Source organism: Tachypleus tridentatus, chromosome 2 (genome assembly GCF_004210375.1).
Source record: "Tachypleus tridentatus isolate NWPU-2018 chromosome 2, ASM421037v1, whole genome shotgun sequence".
In the NCBI taxonomy this organism is placed as follows: domain Eukaryota; kingdom Metazoa; phylum Arthropoda; class Merostomata; order Xiphosura; family Limulidae; genus Tachypleus; species Tachypleus tridentatus.
In genome coordinates, this window is record NC_134826.1 from 63,128,603 (window position 1) to 63,144,663 (window position 16,061).

At 35.0% G+C, this 16,061-nt stretch overlaps 1 protein-coding gene across 3 annotated transcripts in view; it reads right to left on the reverse strand.

Moving 5' to 3' along the window:
* Positions 1 to 16,061, reverse strand: part of LOC143243979 (kin of IRRE-like protein 3) — a 52,586-nt gene that overhangs the window by 22,471 nt on the left and 14,054 nt on the right. For all 3 annotated transcript variants that reach the window (XM_076487889.1, XM_076487888.1, XM_076487887.1), the window contains exons 2-4: positions 3,878 to 4,083; positions 2,714 to 2,849; positions 1,394 to 1,527 (exon numbers count right to left, since the gene is read on the reverse strand). In XM_076487889.1, the coding sequence (XP_076344004.1) occupies positions 1,394 to 1,527; positions 2,714 to 2,849; positions 3,878 to 4,083 (476 nt within the window). The remainder of the gene's footprint in view (positions 1 to 1,393; positions 1,528 to 2,713; positions 2,850 to 3,877; positions 4,084 to 16,061) is intronic.

The following is a 16,061-nucleotide window of genomic DNA, read 5'->3' on the forward strand; positions in this document are numbered from 1 at the left end:
ATCATCGCTACCTACCGCCAACTCTTGGGCTATTCTTTTACCAACGTATAGTGGGATTGATCGTTACATTATAACGCCTCCACGGCTAAAAGGGGCGAGCATGTTTGGTGTGACGGGATTCGAACCCGCGACTCTCAGAGTACGAGTGGATGACATTACCACCTGGCCATGCCAGGCCAAGAATACAGTCTCTACTGATAACTATTCAGACAAATAACAATTAATTCCAATCTGTTCAAAAACTGTTTAGTATATTATTTTATTTTAGAACAGGTTTAAATACTTCCTTTTATCCTTGCAATAAACTTCTCGAAAGATCCATTTATATACTAACTGTGTGAAAGCATGGTTTCATACTAGTATTTAACGTGTAACACTCATAAAACCTACAATAATTACATCCGAAACACAGCTCATTCTATTTTGCTTTCTTGCAGGTATTCTTAAAATTTACAGATATATTAGGTATCTGAAATCGATCACGAAATTCTAAACAAAATGTATTAACCTTACATTTTAAATCGGCCTCCCACGCCTCAAATCAATATTACATTACTTGCAATGAATCAAAAGCTTAAGCCCCCAGTGACACAGCGGTATGTCTCTAGACACACATCGCTAGGAACTAGGGTTCGATACCTGTGGTGGGCACAGCACATAATAGCTCATTGTGTAACTTTGTGCTTAATTCAAAACAAACAAGCAATTAGGCCTGCTGGTATAATTTAATGTAAAACGTTTTCTCTGCCTCCGATTCTTCAATGGTTAAATAGATAACACCTCACCAATATTTAAATTTCTTCTATAACTTCAATGGTTACAAAGATAACAGTTCACCTATAGTTAAATTTATTCTTTAACTTTAATGGTTAAATAGATAACAGTTACCCTATATTTAATTTTTTTTTTCTGTTACACCAATGGTTAAATAGATAACAGTTACCTTATATTTAAATTTATTCTGTAATTACAATGGTCAAATAAAACAACAGTTTTCATCATATTCAAATTCTTTCTGTTTGATTGTACTTAAGCACAAAGCTACACAATGGGTTATCTGTGCTCTGCCCACCACGAGTATCGAAATCCAGTTTCGACTGTTGTAAGTCTGCGGACATATAACACTATACCACTAGGGGGACCTCTGTTTATTCAATAGTTTATTAAATCATGATTTAACACAATATTTCCAAAACGAAATGATCTAAATTTTTATATGACATATATTATATGAAGATCAAACCTAATATTCAATGAATATAATTTTCTCAACGATGCTAATCATAAAACGTCGAGGATCTTTAACTGCGTTTCTCTGTTCCACTTACTACGTGATTTATAAACTAACATAAGACTAGCACCCATAAACAAACACACGAACAGAAAAACGAACCGGTCGGCCATTAAGGAGCCAGGTCAACTGAGCCGCTGGTTTCGACGGGTTTGAAACACAGGTCACGTTCACTTCGTCGCCTATCTTGTACATGGATTCCAGCCCCATGATGGCAGGTTTCTCTTTTGGCAACACTGAAACCAGCATACAAATGGTAAGAAATAACATAACGTTTTCAAATCAAACAGAGCAGTAATAATAACGCGCTGAGAAACGAACTCTTTCTACACTGCTACCAATACGACATTGTTGCTTGATAAGGAATTTGAGCATTTCAAAAAAAAAAAAAAAAGTTACAGATGACCACGTGAAGAAGAATAAGGACATAGTAAATGTTTTTAAAGTCTGTCAGGAAAAGGAACATATATAAAAATTATGTTTTCTCAGGAGAAGAAACCATACTTGATTGAGTGTGTCTGGCGCATGCGAATACGGTAGTTGAAATACACAAGATAAAACAAAATATTCTGTCGCTCGAATTGCGCGTTTTGTGGTGTCGTTAAATGTTTCATTTTGAAAGTAAAAGGTGGGCGAAAATCAACTTTGGACCTTTTTTTTTGCTTTTCTGTCTCTCCTCAGCTCTTGTCATTTTACATTTATTATATCATAAAAGTGGGAAGAAAAGAGTGTGTGTGTTGTTTTTTTTCTTATAGCAAAGCCACGTCAGACTATCTGCTGAGTCCACAGAGGGGAATCGAGCCCCTGATTTTAGCGTTGTAAATCAGTGGACTTATCACTGTAACAGCGCTGAACGGGAAGCAAATAGCGTAAAATAATAGTTATTGAATATCCAGTTTTCTTCATTTTTCCAACTTAATTCAAACTAAATGTATAGTTTTTGGTATATATATACCACCATTCAAGGTACTGTTTGTTGTTTGTGTGTTTTTCTTATAGCAAAGCCACATCAAATCTGTAGACTTACCCCTGTACTGGCGGGGGCCCTGTTTGTTGTTGTTATTGTTTTTATAATGACGTAAATAAATGCGAATCTTTAGACTAAGGATTAGTGAAGTTAATTGTAGGTAAGCACAGATGTATACAAAGGGCTATCTGTGCTTTGCTTACTAGATGTATCAAAACCCCTATTTCTAGGATTGTAAATCCTCAAACATACTGTTGTGTCACTAGGGGCTTTAGATTGGAGAAAATTTAAAAAATAAATAGACAACAAACACACACTTATACATAAAAGCCATCACTTCGTATAAATGGTTATTGTTTCTTAAAAATAAAACTTAATTATGTACTTAACACACATATTTAACCATTCGAAACAATTTCTGTTTTAATTTAAGTTACGGGCTTTTGAAAGCTTACCATAGATTTTCATTTTTTTCTCTGCTTGCACAGTTCTGTAAGATGGCGCTTCTGTTGATACTTCGCACCCGTACAATCCATCCGTGTTCAGGTCTGTTTGATTTAGGTAGACGTGGGTTTGATTGGAACATTTCAGCTGTGAGCCAAAACGATCATTGAAAAAACCCTGAGATTTTTAGATATTTTGTAAACGAAGAAAGTTATTTGTTTCAACTATGATCAGAACAAAAATATTTGTAAGTAATATACATTCATGTGTCATATCTAGATCTCTATACGCAGACGAAGAAAAAATAACGCAAGTTTTGCCATAAGATCGTTTTATAAATATTAAAATAATAGTAAACTATGAAAACGTTTAATATTTACTGATAATTTATCACTATTTACCACATTCTTATTTTATAAAGCATTGTGATAATGTTTGTATTAAGAAACAAATGAATAAAAACACCTTACTCAAATTATCTCATTTCAGGCCTAGATATTTACTAAAACATAAAAAGAAGAATTGTTTTCTTTTGCCATTTCAAAAGTAAACTGAGATAATTTTAAAATTAAATACCTGTAATTATAGTAGCTTCTCTCTAATAAAATTTCAAATCATAACATGCAAGTTATAAGCTTATTTGGCAAATGTTTGCGAAATAAGTGATAATTATGTACCAGGAGAAACATTTCCTCACTGTGCTAGATGTCAGTAAAATCTCTTGAGGATTTCTCTGTACCGTGAGGACTTCCTCGCTCTACTAGATGCCACTGAAATTTTCTGAAGGTTTATCTGCATTGTGAGGATATCCTCACTGTACTAGATGTCACTAAAATCTCCTGAAGATTTTTCTGTACCTAGAGGACTTCCTTACTGTACTAGATGTCACTAAAATCTCCTGAAGATTTTTCTGCACCTAGAGGACTTCCTCACTGTACTAGATGTCACTAAAATCTCCTGAAGATTTTTCTGCACCTAGAGGACTTCCTTACTGTACTAGATGTCATTAAAATCTCCTGAAGATTTTTCTGCACCTAGAGGACTTCCTCACTGTACTAGATGTTACTAAAATCCCCTGAAGGTTTCTCTATACCGTAAGGACTTCGTCACAGTACTAGATGTCACTGAAATATCCGGAAACAGTTACGTAAGTTGTAGCACCACGAGTCACTTACGTCAACATGAACTCCGACTAAATCATATTTCTGCCCTGGAGGGTTGTCACTTGGAAGATATCTATAGAATTCCACGTGGTTTTTATACCACTTCACAGAGTAAAGATCGTCTCCCTCCAGGTCATATCCGCAGTACAACCATACTGGACTGGCTAGTCTTACAACGGAAGGGATGTAGAGGTCAAGAAGTTTTAGGCTTAGGACAGCTGTTGAACAAAAGCAAAAAAAACTTCGGTGTAAATTTTTCTCGGTATTTTAACTATATCATAAAACACATACTTCGAATAATATCCTTAGTTTCTGTGCAAGCAAAAAGAAAAATAGAAGCAAACTTCATGTTTTGTGTTGTTTGTTTGTTTGTTTTTTCCATAGAAACTAATTTTGAAAACATTGGAACTCGATAAAGTGAGGGCAGTGTTTATACCATAGTAAAAGTGTGCCTAAAATGTAGACAAAAACATAAAAAAAGAAGTTCGAATACATACATTAGAAAGTCTATGTGAAATATAGACTTAAGGGTTTATACTTTTGTAAGAGCAAGTCTTATATGATAAATGTAAAGTTACACCCTTGTGCAAATTAATTGAAACAGGACGGAAAATTACGATTTTTTTCAATGTTTTGCGTTTTATTTCTGATAATCCAAAAATTGATCACAAATTAATACATGATATGACCGCCTTTATCTTTCAGAAGATCATTAATCGGCTTTGGCATTGAGTCCACGAGTTGACTGCAATCTTTACTAATTTTTGGATCGTGGTACCACACTTCAATTATGGCCTCAATTAACTTATCTTTCGTAGTACAGACTTTTCCCCGAAGTCTTTCTTTACAAATCGCCCAAAGATTTTCAATAGGATTTAAGTTCGGAGAGTTTCCAGGCCAGTCCAGCACCTTTATTCGCGTTGTAGTCATAAAATTCTTCACAAGTTTCGATGTGTGGCACGGAGCCAGATCTTGCTGAAAATGCCAGATCCATCTGGAAATCTCTTTTTCAAATCTGGAACGACTCTTCTCTGCAAAACTTCGATGTACTGTGGTCCTCGCATCATACCTTCTACGGTATGTAAGTCTCCGACGCCATAGTAGCTGAAAAAGCCCCAAAACATCTTCTTCAAGGGATGTTTTACGAACTGATTGATATGAGATTCTCGAAGTTTCTCACCTGAAGATCTGTAAACATGCTGACTTCTTTGACCCTATACGAAGAAATTAGTCTCGTCACTGAATAACATCTTCTTCCATTGTTCTTGCGTTGAGTTCTTGTATTTCAGACCCCATTGATACCGTTTTTTCTTCATTGAGTTGGTAAGAAGTTGTTTTCTGACTGGTCTCCTTGCCTTTCTAACGCAATTTCGAATGACGTAATATTCCTCAAGATTTCGTCATATATCCTAAAAATAGATCGACCGTACTGCAAAATACAGCTAATGATACCGTCTGTGTGAAAAAAATGACTATTAAAGGAAATCAGCGGATCCAGTGAGCCTACACCGACCGCCATGCTGAAAATATTATAAAATGACCATTTGTTTCTATTAATTTACACAAGGGTGTTTATCGCTGAGCACGTCCTATATAGCCAATAGACCCACAGTTAGAAATATATTTTCATTTACTCTTGTAAAAATATCTCCATTTCTATACCATAATTGCAGGTTTTAAGAGACGAATTAGAAGCAACTGCTCAGTTGATTCAAGTATCAGCCTTCTTTAAATCTTCTACTTTAATAGTTACAATTGTATGTTTCTTATACATGTACAAAGAAACACAAAGACTATCTGTGCTAGTCATCCCTAGTGTTGAATTTATAAACTACAAGGGAACCAGTAGATTAATTGTTTGCTTGTTTTGAATTTCGTGCAAAGCTACACAAGGGTTATCTGCGCTATCTGTCCCTAATTTAGCGGTGTAAGACCAGAGGGAACCCAGCTAGTCATCACCACCTACCGCCAACTCTTTGGCTACTCTTTTACCAACGAATAGTGGGATTGGCCGTAACATTATAACGCCCTCACGGCTGAAAGAGCGAACATGTTTGATGTGACGGAGATTTGAACCCGCGACCTTCAGATTACGAGTCGAATGCATTAACCCACCTGGCCATGCCGGGCCCAGTAGATTAATAGAAACTACCGCCATATCTTGGATTCTATGATCAAATACATTCAAAGGCCAAAGGTACAAAGCGTAACTTTGGCGATAACAGGATGTGAACCATAGATGTTCAAATCTACAGTCAATCACAGTAATCACTAGACCGACCTCGCTCGGCCTCCAAATCTTACAATAAAAAAATAACAACACTACATGTGAAATGAAAAGTTCATCATAATACATACAACGATCATAAAGGAGGTGAATTAAGGTTTTCACGCAAGTAATATGACTATATCTTTCATTTATACATAAGGGACGCTTAAATCGACAATACAAGTAGCAATTATTGTGCATTTTTCAGGGGCAGTGGCGCCGAATACAAAGTTAGCGCAGACACTACAGTTTTGCCAAGGGCCGGTTCTGCTTACATAAACAAAGCAATAATTTCACATTAACAATTACTAATGCCAACGTCTTTCCTTATTTGTTTCATTTACGTAAAATAAATACCAATAAACACCTGAAACTGACAATTAATGATACCTAAAAAACTGGATATTATCATTCGTGATCAAATTAATTGAACTAACACAATATTCAGTGCCTATACCTTTGTATTACATTCTCAATTTTGTTTTAGTTAATTTAACACCTAATCTCATATTTTGACAACTTTTTCTTTATTTTACAGTTGTTGGTAATAAAAAGTGAATTAGCTACTCAAAATCTACCTACTGTAGAAAAACATAAGCAAAGAAGTATGAATCTACAAATCAGAATATCTATATGAAATATAGATGTATGAATCTACTAATCAGAATATCTATATGAAATACGTCATCAAGGTTTATACATTTTTGTGCTTTGTGTATCTACATCATACACAAATGTTCATTTAGAACTGACTAAGGAAATAAGATACTTAAAACGTTTCTTATCGAGATAAGTATCTATATTTGTCAGGCATGTACCAATAGAACCACCCATTCCAAGTGTATTCTAATGGTTAGCTGTGCATAGAATGATCCAGGGTTCGAGACGTGATGCCAATGGATGTCTCTGTCTTTCTGGCACGCACCAAAAGAATCGCCCATTCCAAGTGCATTCTAATGGTTATATGTAAATCAAATGATCCAAGGTTCAAGAACTGATGCCGCTGGACACGCTCTCCATTCGTAATTCGGGGTACCTCATAAAAGTGACAATCAATCTCATGACAACGAAAACGAACTGCTGACTGACCGCTTCCGCTCTCAGATTGAAATTAATAATTCTAATTCATGTAGTTTCTATCGTTTCATTTGCAACAGAAATTGAATAATGTGAATGCCCAACACGTCCTTACAGGTTAGATAATTGTCTAAAAAAATCAACTGAAGATATTTTGGACACGTCGACAATACATCGTTTTAAATCTAATAACGTAATTTTTTTTTAAAATATAGGCACATAAAGTAAATATCCAATAAATTACTGCGGGTTGGACAATTGCTCAAAAAAATAACTAAGTGAAGCTATTTTGGACACTTCAACAAACACGTCATTTTAACGTATTAACGTACGATTTTTAAAATATGGGATCCTTTTTCTCCGTGGTTAAGGCCTATAGTCTCATTCTGAACAACTTTTTACTGTATGAGTCTGGAAGAATATGTACTAAACAAATATAAAGATTAGGGTAATGGTCCTGAACGTTCGTTGACGTTGGGATGACTGGAATAAATAATTTCTTAAAATATGTTTGTTTGTATTTTAATATTGCGCAAAGATATACTAGTGCTTTATACACTACTCACCCGTAATTTACCACTATATGACTAGATGAAAAGCAGCTATTCATCACCACTCACCGCTAATTCTTTTACCAACAAATAATGGGATTGACCGTCCCATTATAACGCCCCCACGGCTGAAAGGGCAGCATGTTTAATGAGACAAAGATTCGAACCCGCGATCCTCATATTACCAGTCGCGCGCAGGGGGCCTAAATGAAGATGAGTGACAAGATTGGTAAATTAGGCTGAATTGACATTAAAGGCGACTTTCTTTTCTGTCTTCATGCAAGTTAAAACCAATCGAAGAATCAACCACGTATTTATACGCTTAAAAAAAAAAAGTCACTTCTAAAAATGAGCGCATTATCTTAGTCAACATTTCCAGCTATTCAAGCAGCGCGATAATTATTGTTAACAGTGTATTCACTCAGTAGTTTCTGATACTGTTGAAATGTACTTAATCAATAATTCTTTCTTATCAGATACTGTTAACAGTGTACTTCAATCAATAATTCTTTATTTTCAGATACTGTGAAAAGTGTACTCGATCAGAAATTCTTTATTATCAGATACTATTGACAGTGTACCCGATCAGGAATTCTTTATTATCTGATACTGTTGACAGTGTACTCAATCAGAAATTCTTTATTATCAGATACTATTGACAGTGTACCCGATCAGGAATTCTTTATTATCTGATACTGTTGACAGTGTACTCAATCAGAAGTTCTTTATTATCAGATACCGTTAACAGTGTACTCAGTTAGTACTTATTTAGTTTTTGATTAAGCTTATTTCCGAGATAATGTCGGTCATCTTGGTTTCTCATAACTAGAAAATATGATAGAGCGTTTAACAGGAGAAGGAAGTTACACAAGGCATTCTTTTGTCATGCGCATTTGTTACCGTAATCTATACAGTACTAATTGTTTCACATAATTAAAATTTAACATAAAATATCATCGGGTGTGGATCGAGTAATTAATTATAAGCCGCATAATTTATATCCATGGGTATGTTTGTATTTGTATGAGTGCATGTTTAAGTTGCTAAGTGCTGTTTTAATCTCCCGGTAGTTATTATTGACTGCTGATGTTACTTTGATTCATTTAAAATACAACTAGATTAAAAGGGACGAGGTATAGAAACATATATATATAAAGAAAATCAGTTCAGTTTGCCTTTCTATATTGTAGTATTTTGGGAAGCATTATTACTACGTGCCGTGACTGGTACCTCGTTCTATGTAAATAGAGTTACGTAAACCTTTGTGCACACACACGCACATGTACGTGTATATTTAGGCAACCTGACATCACTGAATGAAACGCTGAGTTGGGTTAACTAACAAAGCTATCACTGCGTTCATACTGTATTTAAAATCAGATACTCTATAATAAAATACAATTTAGTTCTAGACATGGTTTTCACAGCTCAGGCTTGTTTCTGGCTCGAAACGTCACCTACTACATAAATCAACAGCACAGTTTTTAAAGTGATTTTTCCTTTAAAAGTCTGATTTTTTCTTTATTTTATCATCTTCGCATATTTTGACTTATATACATATGTATATGTCCGTCAATTTAAATGGTAGCTGTACTAAATTAAATGGGCCAGGCGTGGCCAAGATTTTAACGTATTGGTAGGCGAGTCAACGGGCCTGAAGCTTGAGATGTGATAACGCTGAAAAAGTTCTTCATTTTCAGCTGTAGTATGCACTACACAATAACAATTTATGCATTTCAAAGAAGCCTTAAATGGGCTTGGGATATTGACTGACTGCTTTTCTTCCTGGTCAATAGTTCAAAACTGGTGACTGCCTATACCTGGATCTCTGGGTTCTCAGCTCTGACTTTCAGCCCATGTACGCATAAAGTGAATGAATCACTATCCAATCAGTTTAATCTAAAATAAAATGAAGATTCTCAACCGGTTTACTTGAGAGACAATGTCGCCAATTTTCCAGTACAGACAGGATACTCGGTACACTAAAGAGACTATGTCGCCCATTTTCCAGTAAAGACAGGATACTCGGTTTACTAGAGAGTCAATGTCGCCCATTTTCCAGTAAAGACAGGAAAATCGATTTACTAGAGAGACAATGTCGCCCATTTTTCAGTAAAGACAGTATTTTTACAATATTCTGTTTTTACCAATGTAATATAAGTGATGAGAATCTTACATTAGTTTTGTACTAGAATGGTCGAAAAAAAACTATTTTGTTTCTTTAAAACTAATAGAACTCACCTCTTAAAGTAATTCCACTTCGATTGAAACGAAATCACAGAGAAATGAGTTTGTTTAAAATGTTGACGTGTACCACCGAACGTATCAAATCGTACAATTTTCAGAGCCGAATAGCTAAGATAATTGGAACTTAAGGTCCCCAAAGCAAGCAAAACTTCCAGCTGATAAGAAACCTGTATAATGAAAACTCTCTGTGTTGTTAACCTAACACAGAATACTATTTTTAAGTCTTTTTTCAAACATGAGGTTATATAGGAATGCACGACAATAACTTCCTTCACAAAGACCAAGAACTGGATGTTACAAGTTTTTAATGAAATTGCATAGGTGATTTTGTTTTTCAGTGGAATGAATTCAGTGACCTCTTGGACATAACCGTACCGTAGACACTCGGAGAAAAACAAATGTGCACAATATTATCATGAATTTGAATCGCCTCATTTATATTGTTGTTGTTGCTAAGCGCACTCACTGGAGGTATTGAAAACTCATTATTTTAGGATTATAAACTCTCGGACCTTTTAATGAGCCGCTTGAGACCGGATCTCCTCATTATAAGATAGGTTGTGTCGTTGCATACAATTAAATAATACTTGAGATAAAAAGAATACAATGATTAGATTTGATTTGAATTTCGCGCAAAGTTACACAAGGGCTATCTGCGCTAGTCGTCCCTAATTTAGCAGTGTAAGACTAGAGGGAAGGCAGCTAGTCATCACCACCCATCGCCAATCCTTGGGCTACTCTTTTACCAATGAATAGTGGGATTGACTGTAACTTTACAACGCCCCTACGGCTGAAAGGGCTGGCATGTTTGGTGTGAGGGGGATTCGAACCTGCCACCCTCAGATTACGAGTCGAGTGCCTTAACTACCTAGCTATGCCGAGCCACGAATAGAATGTCTACTGATAATTATTCAGACAAATAACAATGAATTCCAATCTCTTCAAAAACTTGTTATTATAGCACTAATACCTTCAAAAAGTGGTTTTACTCTGATGGCTTAGAAGCAACCAAAATCTTCACTGAATTTGATTTAATTAGAGCTTTAATAAAATAATTATTGAATTTCTGGATAGGACATCCAACATTTTACTCAAATTGACCAGATGAGCTCGGCTACTACCAAATATTAGCTACCTGTGTTAATATAGATACGAATAAAAGCTTCATTTCAACCAAATGTAGATCGCTTCTGAGCTCACATATTTAAATATTACACCTCTAGGCACAACCTTTCATTCTTTGTAGAATTATCTCTTAAACTACTACACGACTACCTGATCTAGTCGAACCTGTTTTTAAAATGGTAGACCAGATGAAAGGCAGCTAGTTAACTAAAATAATTTGAAATAATCCATATTGTGTTTTGAATTTCGCGACCAGGCATGGTCAAGTGGTTAAGGCATTTGACGTTGCAGTATGATGTTAGTAAGTTCGAATCCCCGTCACACTAAACATATTTGTCTTCTCAGCCGTTGGGAGGGGGGTTATAATATTACGATACTTTCACTATTCTTTGGTAAAAGAGTAGCTCAAGAGTTAGTGATGAAGGGCTGCCTTCCCTCAAGTCTTATTCTACTAAGCTAGAAACGGCTAGCGCAGATGGCCCACGTGTAACTTAGCGCGAAATAATAATAAAAAACTGTTTAATTTTGCGTAAAAGTAACTCGAGGGCGTTTCGTATTTATTCTTGAAGTAATATAGTAGAAGAAAGGCAGCTAGACACCCCAGCACCAGCGTTAACTTTTGAACTACTCTTTATTAACGAATAATGGGGTTGACCGTCACATTATAACGTCTCGTAGTTGAAAGGTCGAGGATGTTTGGTGATGGTTTCAAACCCGTGAGCTACCTTAACCCTCAGGCCATGCGAAGTCTGGTCATTTATCAGAAAAGTGCAAAAGGTACAATATTTGAAAGGAAAATATGCGTATATATATTTTATTTTAAAATTTGTGATTTTGTTATATAGGTTTAGAGGTAATCGAAAGGTTGTCAGTATTAATATTAAACCAATTAGGCTAAGAGTTACCTTAAATGATTTTCAATACGAACAAAGTAAAATTCCCTATAACATGAACTAGAATAATTTATAAACACGAGCGAATAATCAAGCACCACGAAGAGAAACAAAGGAGCTAAACATTTTACTTCAAGAATTTGTAACTTTACGAGATAGGCCTACGGGGAATCGAATAGCGTTTATGGAATAAGCCTTAATTGAATTAACACCTGGCATCGCAGTAAACTTCATACAGTGAACACAATATTTTCTTAATACCTTTCAAGTTAATCTAAGTTACCGAACTTCAATTTGGTGTCAATTGATAAAATATTCGGTAACCCATCCTTAGAGAAATCTCTTCTGTAGGATGTAATCACCTTGTGGCACCTAGTCAGTTTGAATAAAATCATGTATACCCTAACTTTGTTATTTTAAAAGAGCACCCCACACCACCAAAATGAAGCTTACGTTGTTTGAAGTTCACCAAGTGTCAATATCATCCACGTCTAATATAAAATGTTTAACTAGAATCTTTGGGATTCGAATATTAATCTATAACTAAATTAGAACAGAAAATACACTTGTGTTGTTTTATTAAACTATTCAGAATGTACACTTTTGTCTATCTTGAAATAGTCAGTTTGACGTCTCACTATCCGAGATTATTTCTAAATTTCAATTTTGTTTCTCAGTGTTTTGAGTTAATTATACAAATTTCGAATATATATTTTTACATACTATTTTATGATCTGTATCAAACATAATTTTGTTGTGAATTTCGCACAAAGCTACACGAGGGTTATCTGCACTAGCCATCCCTAATTTTGCAGTGTAACACTAGAGGAAAGGCAGCTAGCCATCACCTCCCACCGCCAGCTCTTGGGCTACTCTTTTACCAACGAATAGTGCGATTGACCGTTACATTATAACACCCCCGTGGCTGGAAGGGTGAGTATGTTTGGTGTGACGGGGATTCGAACCCGCAACCCTCATGTTACGAGTTGAGTGCATTAATTACCTGGCCATGCCAGGCCTGATTCATTTAACAATTGAGAAACGCGTTTACGTCAATTTCTTTTTGTTAACAGAATTATTTGGAGTTTATAGGTTGTTTCAAAAATTCAAGCAAACCTTAACAACTATAGTATGTATGGTTATTGAAAGGTGCTAAGCTATATGAAAAAAAAGAAGTTGTTATAATTTTTTTCTCTTTTTTGTAATGTTGGAACCAAAATTTTGATTTCTGTAATATGTCCAAAATCTGCAAAAAAATGCGATATAGGGAAAACTTTTTATCCGTTAATCACCTAATTGAAACTATTCTTCATCGGGTCTTCAAGGCCTTGTACATATGTAGAGGAAGATACCAGAAATAAAGATGGAGAACTCCAAGAATGAAGTCCAACCTTGATGAAAATTGGCACGCAATCACAACTTTATTCTGGAAAGTGTCTTAATAAATTGCAAGGTGCCGAAATCCCCTTCCATGACATAATTCGTATGACTGCTGGAGCAAATTCTGTTGACATGTCTTCTGTGCATTGTTTGTTCGCTATATTTTCCCACTGGGTGGTATACACTACAGTCAACAATGTTACAACAAGTAGTTTGATATAACGGTAACTTTTATTTCTATAAATTGAATATTTTACGTACCCTCAATCAGCGCATACGCTCCATCTTGCGTTATTGTAATTACAAATACATAACACGTGGGCTATAATTGTTTAATATAGAAAGCACGTATAGAAATTAAGTTTCTTTCATTATTCAGGTTCTTTCTGCAATCATTAAAAATGTTTATAACTTTAAAACCTATTTTTTATCTCAATGTTTTCACTATCTGTTATGTTACAACAAAATTTGTCTGATTATACTGTTCTTTGAAATCGTGGTCGTTTTGCTTGCCGTAAAAAACATAAAAGAGGGAAATGTATCCATGAAGTTAACCACTTTCTCAAAATGAATCCAGCAGAGTAACCAGTTTCTAAAAATGAACCTAGAGGAGCAAGCAGTTTCTCAAAGTGCATTCAACAGGCAAACCTGTTTTTCGAAATGGATCCAGAAAGCTAACAAGTATTTCAAAATAATCCAGTCAAATAACGAAAAAAATTTAGTTAACAAAAAGGCTAGCTCTATCCTTCGTACCTTTTCACTTGTCAAAATTCTAGCCGCAAAACACAAAACAGAACATTCTAATCCACTTCTAGCGTTTCTTTTTTACAATTTGTTTTTCTAATTTCGCAGTTTAGTGCCATTGTCTTGTAGATAAAATTCCAAAAGTAAATATATATATATATTTTCTTACAATATCGATACCATTGATGAATTTATACTTACCAGGTCGGAAACTTTTTTGTTTGTTTGTTTCACAGATGCGGGAAAAATATAAAAGAAAAATAAAACAAAGCAACTTCATTTAGCATTCATACAAAAACATCCAAAACGGTTAAAGTGAACTCTGGATACGTGGCCTCCCTATGGCATCACGGCATGTCTGCTGACTCACACCGCCAAAATCCTGGTTTCGATATCCGTGGTGGGCAGAGCATATATAGCCCATTGTAGCTTTGTGCTTAATTCTAAACGAACAAACCAGATACGTGATAAAACTCAGAATTCCGGCTTTACAGCATGGTAGCAATTTTTCATATATCTATTAATACTATTCGTGAAATTGAATGGCTACACTACCAGTCGAGGCTTTAAGGCAGAGACATGAATTATTATCCAGCACACTGACCACTACAATAGACTGGCCTTGGAATTTGGAGATTATATGGTATATAAATAAGAGTAAAACAAATATTTGAAGAACACCAACGTTCAAAGTTACATCCGCGTTTGGAAGACGAAAATCAGTACATAAGGGTTGAATGAAAATGAGAATTATTCCGTGATCGATTAACCATGGAAGCTAATTAAGTAATTCTCGCAATGTTAGTTAAGTGACTTCGGCGTAGACATAAGTGCACGTGAATTGGCTGTTTCCAGCTGTTTCAGTGTTAATCTACTGTAGATTAACATTAAAACAGGTGGAATCTCCGGTTGAAAAGTAAACCCAAGAATAAACGTCACGAATTTTAAATACGTGTGTAAAGATAGTAGACAGTAGAGCTTTTTTTACTATCTTCTGACTCTTTTATACTGTTATAATAATAAGGAATATAAAGAATGTTAAAAGTATGTCTTTATTAAACGTCAGATCAAACCTAGCATTTCGAATTATTTTAAATGATTTTTACAACTAGTTCATTGCTGTTTAATATTTTTATATATCTTTCTAAATTCGCGTGGATGTTTTACCTAATATAGGTATGTCAGTCTTAAGGCATTACAACTTGATAAAATTAGGTATCCTTTTAATCAAACTCTTGCTTTCACAAGTAGCCGGAATTTCTTTGGAAACTTAATATATATGCCACCCCAATGGTATTGCAGTGGACTTACTATGGTATCCATGGCGGATAAAGCACATATAGCTCATTGTGTGACTTTGTGCTTAACTTCAAACAAAGCAAATATATAAGTATATATATATATATATATATATATATATGTGTGTGTGTGTGTGTGTGTTTAAATATATATAAGCGTGTATATAATTTTGTAAAAAATATCTGAGGAATTTTAAACCCCTTTTTTTAAAGTACATACTGTAGGAAAATGATTTTTTTTTCTAATGTCTAATAAACCTTTCACAAACCTAACTTAAAATCACTTGCAAGCTCAATTGCAGAGATGGTCCCTAAAAGAAGGCTACCTGATATATTCAAACAAGCAATAATGTAAAATTACACAGACAATCGTGTTGTACACGTGAATTATATTTTCTACGCCAATCATGATTACGGTGACACTGATACATAAATATTTCTTTAGCACACCTATCGTGACCTTCCTACAACAGTACTTACAGTTTCTGTACACGCGTAACAAGAACAATCGCGATAAATTCAATACTGTGGAACAAACAGCATAACTAGAACTTAAGTCGAACTACAGCATACAACAAGCAGATCTCCCTGAAAATCTCGACTACACTCTGC